General features: G+C 57.4%; 1 protein-coding gene across 1 annotated transcript; it reads right to left on the bottom strand.

The window, feature by feature from the left end:
• Nucleotides 1–2,700: 2,700 nt before the first annotated feature.
• LOC119267217 (protein IQ-DOMAIN 14-like) lies at nucleotides 2,701–4,757 on the bottom strand. The gene is made up of 3 exons (XM_037548577.1): nucleotides 4,140–4,757; nucleotides 3,831–4,043; nucleotides 2,701–3,692 (listed from the first exon to the last, which is right to left on the bottom strand). Exons 1-3 carry the CDS (start codon nucleotides 4,596–4,598, stop codon nucleotides 2,973–2,975), a joined length of 1,392 nt encoding a protein of 463 aa, XP_037404474.1. The 5' UTR covers nucleotides 4,599–4,757; the 3' UTR covers nucleotides 2,701–2,972.
• Nucleotides 4,758–4,977: the final 220 nt, after the last annotated feature.

Here is a 4,977-nt window from a genome sequence, read left to right as displayed (position 1 = left end):
AGGCAACGAGAAGAGAGTGACGAACATGCGGGCCCGCTCCGGCGATCCATCGCCGCAGCGGAGAGAGCCCTCGCGGTGACCGTCAGTCGGTGGCAATCCTACACGAGGGGCTCGCCGGCGAACGTACGTGCGTTTGCATGTGGCTGCACAGGAACAGCAGCGGCGTGCTGTAGCTCGAGAAAAGAAAGAAAAAATCTTTGGCACAACGACCGGAGCGAGGCGATGGACGGAACCGAACGGGAGGAACAGCGCCCCGCAGCCGCGCACCGCCGGGGTATAATATTGGCGGGCACAGTGCGCGGCCGCTTGAAATTCCTTCGGGACGGGCGAGGCGACGTCACGGCGGTCGTCGCTCTGCTCCCATCGGGGCCGGGGGGGAGCAGCCGGGCAGGTCCGACCCGGACCGGACCCCGATCTTATCGGCCGCCACAGTGCCCCCGGTCGGCGCACGCACGACGCGGAGGCCAGGGGGTGGCGATGGGGCTGTTTGGTTTGAGCCCCAGCTAGCCCCACCAAAACTTTGGCATGACCAAAGCATGGGCATGACCAAAATTTTCGCAAGTTGTTTTTGTTTGGATTGCGACCATTATATCCACCAAAATTTTGGCAAATGGGATCTTTATTTTGTTTGGTTTGCGATCATCTGAACCTCATGATGATCATACTAGTTATGAAAATATTTAAATGCATCTACTGTTTAAAATTAAGAAAATATAGATCAAAACTTAGATGAAATTGATGTGAAAATGAAATCGTCAAAATAATAGTGTAAGTCATTGTTGCACTTGTAAGCCGCTAGTAGTTAATTGTCCGCAGCAGCATACATCATGCATTTTTTTAATCTAGATTGATGCATGCTGCTAATCACGCACGGGTCTACGTATTTGTAGTGGAAAAGCGCTGCTGATTGCTGACAAATCAACATATTCTGCTGCATGCACTGGGCAGGGCCCACCAAACAACCGCGCCAATATTTTGGCGGAGCCTTTCCGTGCCCGCGACTCGCCAACGAATCGGCGCGATTAACATGGAGGGGCGCAGGGCGCGCTGGGCGAGCCAATTTTCAGGCGCCGGTCCAAACCGGCCACCAAAATACGTGGGCGAGCCAATTTTTTGGTAGGGCTAGTATTGGTAGCGATCCAAACAGCCCCGATATCCACAGGCAAGCGCCGCCCGCGAACTGAGCCGTACCGTACGTCCAGTCTGCTCGCACCTCTCACCCGCTCCGTGCGATGGGACAATGCCCCGGCCCTACACGCCGATATCAGATTTTTATTTTATTTTTAAAAATATGATCTATTCATGATAGTACAAAAAACATCAGAAACAATTAAAAATATGTCTGACCATAGACCATGTAGCAACAACTATAGAAGAAATGAAGCCAGCCGGTGCGTCGTCGTCGTTGCACCTCCCTCGTCAGAGCCGAACAAATCCTGTTGAAATGACAATCGGCAGGGACAAAGCCAGGAAGTTTATACAAGGGCCAATGGACTATGTAGAGCAGTGGAGGGACCAACCATAAAAATATAGATATTAACTCCACAGATCCTTGTATATAGGGGTGGCTTGTGAAAAAAATTGGCATGAGGGAGCGACGGCCACAACTAGCCCCCAATTTGCCTCACTGTCATCGGAAGTTGTCGTGCTAGACCCCAAAATACAAAACACATCAGAACATCAACCATTATCAATGAAGAGAAGCGTAGATTAGAAGGATCCAACCTAAAGATACGCCAATGCAGACAAACGAAGGATCCAAACAGATCCACCGAAAACTAATACCGGTCGGCGATATCCGACGGAGACACACCTACACACGCCATCCGACAATGCTAGACGCATCACTGGGACGAGGGCTAGGCGGGGAGAACATTATTCCCTCTCCTCGGGGCTGTCGCCGCCTCGTCTTTCCGAGCAAGACACAGAACCTAGACAACGTAAAAACACCTAAAAGCAGAGCACCTCCGAGCCTACGGGCGCGGCTTCTTCAGTCGGAGGCGTAGGAAGTTCGGTTTGGATGTGGATCTAGCCGGTTCATCTACGGGTATTGCAGATCAACGCTGGTTCCCCTACCCTCCAACTCTCCGGAGGAGCTCGTCCTCAGCGTCATCCACCAGTCCTCGACCATGGCCGAGACAGACTCTCGCAGTCACCGCCGCCAAAATACAAAAGCATTGTGGCTCGGCATCGAGGAGTCCGAGCGGCTGAGGAAGGAACGCATATGGCGACTGCGACACCTACTATCACCGCTCTGGAGATGGGGAAGGGTCCGGCAAGGAAGGGGGTGAAATTTATCCCTACCAACTCGTATCTAGTCATAGATGATATCAAGTTATTGAACTTGCTAAGTTTGGTTCTTTAATGTCCGGTCGTATGAATGTATTTTGTTGAATTTATCTACGTCGTATGAAATTGTATAAATTTAGAGGTTTGGATATGGACCGACGATTGCAGAGACAGATAAATAAAGTGCGACAGAGCGTTGTTGTCCACGGATGTACAAGGGGCCAAATTTGCTATGCCCGATTGAACATGATATGAGGCCCATATGTCTTGTTGAGCCTGTTAGAGTTTTGCCAGCCTGATGGTGGTATCACTTGGTGTATGCCCACTCACTTGGTTGAATTGACAGGAACCAGAAAAAAGGATGTACTTGCAAGCTGAAGCCGGTGTACTCCTAAATCTGAATACTGAAACTTTAGCACAGCACTAAAACCTTCCTTGAGCTTCCCATGCACGCACAAACATGTTTACACAAAGCAAGAGAAACCGCAGGGTCTCATTTCTGAACCCAGACAGGCAACGGAGTCACAGAGGTTAATTAAGGCGATCGATAAACAAAGAAACAACAGTGAGAAGCGGTAACTAGAAATTAACAGTCCCCCGCTACCCTATCAGGCCATTACAGGAGGCAGTACGTAGTAATTAATTGTACTTCACGATCGAGTGAATCCGAGGCCGTCAGGCCATCACCATCCCTTCTGCAGGAACAAGTCCCGGTCCCGCTCGGCCGCCTCCGACGAGCGGTCGAAGCGGCTCACCACGGCCTTCTTGAAGCTGAACGCCTCCTCCTGCGCCGGCCGGTTGCACGACCTCTGCGCGCCCCCGCCGCCGCCCAGGCTCGCCCGGGCCTCCTGAAGGATGATCACCTCGCTCAGCGGCACCCTCTTCCGCACCGCGCCCTCCTCCGGCCGCTGCTTCGGCGCGCTCTGCGACCGCACCTTCGCCACGGACGACCGCGTGCCCGACATGTAGCTCGGGCAGTTGAGCGCCGACGGGCTGTTGCTGTACGTGTATCCGTGGTCGCCGCACGCGCTCTTGGTCGGCGTCACCGGCGCGTAGCTCGCGTACCGGGGCGTGCTCTGCGCCGTCGCCGGCCGGGCCTTCTCGCACCACTCGTACTCCGGGAAGTGGCGCGCGGTCGGCGCCGCGATCCGCGGGGGCGGTCGGCACGGCATGAGCGGCGACGACGCCGAGTGAGCGTAGCACTCCTCGCTGGCGCCGGGGGAGGTCGTGCGGAGCGAGGAGGAGCGCGACTTGGGCCGCCCGGTGTCCATCTCCACGATCTTGGGGCTCCGGTCGTACCCGTAGCACGACGACGACTCCACGCTCGCCGACAGCCGCCGGCTGTAGTACGGCGCCACGCCGTGGTCGCTCCGGGAATCCTCCGTGCTGCTGCACCGCTCTTGCTGCAGACACAAGCAAGAGACCGCGCACGCGCGCGTTTGTCACGGTCGGCTAGCTAGAACAACGCGGCCTCGGACGGTCGGAGACATTGAGATTGATTGCTTTGGTCGCAAGCGACGATGCCGGCCGTGGTCACTTACCAGCGAGTAGCGCGGCCGGACAGGGGTCGGGTGGACGCGAAGGTTCGTGGGGAGCGCGGCGGCGCGCGAGCGGGCGGCGCGGATGCAGGCCTGCGCGCGGACGAGCGCCTGCATGCTCTGCAGCGTGGCCGCCGCCTGCTTCCGCACCAGGTAGCCGCGCACCAGCGCCTGCAGCTTCACCAGCCCCTTGAGCGCGCGCAGAGCCTTCTTGGCCTGCGACAATTAAGCACGCATTGATTCCATTAGTCGGCGCTTAATCCTGCGGAAATCATGGCGTCGATACTCGATATTCGGCAGGAAGTTACTCACGAGAAATCCACGGAACGCCGTCTGGATCTTGACCGCGGCGGAGGCGCGGCCGCGGGGCTCGGCGACGGCACCGGCGAGCACCGTGGACGTCGGCCCTTTGCTGGTGAGCCGCACGACCTCCACGGCGGCCTGCGCGGCGGCCACGGCAGCGTCGGCCGCCGCCGCGGTGGCCGCGGCGACGGCGATGGCGTGCTTGCTCTGCTCCCGCTCGGTCTCGTTGTACAAGGACTTGAGCCACGCCGCCTCGGCCGCGCGCGCGATCGCCGCGTTGCCGCTGAGCGCGGCGGCAGCGGCCGCCGCCTCCGCCTCGGCCGAGTCCCTGGTGGACTTGCAGAAGCTCCAGCGCTTCCGGTCCCCGTGCGGCGCCGCGGCCGTGGCTGGCCGCCTCTGCTCCTTCCCCTGCTCCTTCTTCCCGCCGCCGCCCAGCAGGCCACGCAGCCACCTCGCCGCCTTGCCCATCGCCGGAACCCGCCGCCCCGGCCGCCCAGAGAAGGCAACTCAGGTGGGCAACTACTCAAGAAGGCCGAGGCGTGTGGGTGAAGTGCGCTGGAAGAGGAAGGAGGCGTGAGGCGTGAGAAGCGGGCAGGTTTGAATAAGAGAGGGAAACGGCTATGGAGAGTGGGGAGCGGGATCCAAATAAAAAGAAACGGGAGGGGCATTACAGGACAAAAATAATAGTACCTCCAAGAAAACAAACAAAAAAAATTACTACTCACAAGTCTTACTCATTAATGCTCGCATGCATTGTGCTGCTGAGTGAGTCGCCTAGATAGACGGGATTAAACAAATGCGGCGTGATGCCAGGCCAAGAGATGGCAACGCATGCGACGCCCTCTGC

Source organism: Triticum dicoccoides, chromosome 3A, assembly GCF_002162155.2.
Source record: "Triticum dicoccoides isolate Atlit2015 ecotype Zavitan chromosome 3A, WEW_v2.0, whole genome shotgun sequence".
Classification (NCBI taxonomy): domain Eukaryota; kingdom Viridiplantae; phylum Streptophyta; class Magnoliopsida; order Poales; family Poaceae; genus Triticum; species Triticum dicoccoides.
Note: the sequence above shows the minus strand (reverse complement) of the source record. Positions and strands in the feature narration are given on the sequence as shown.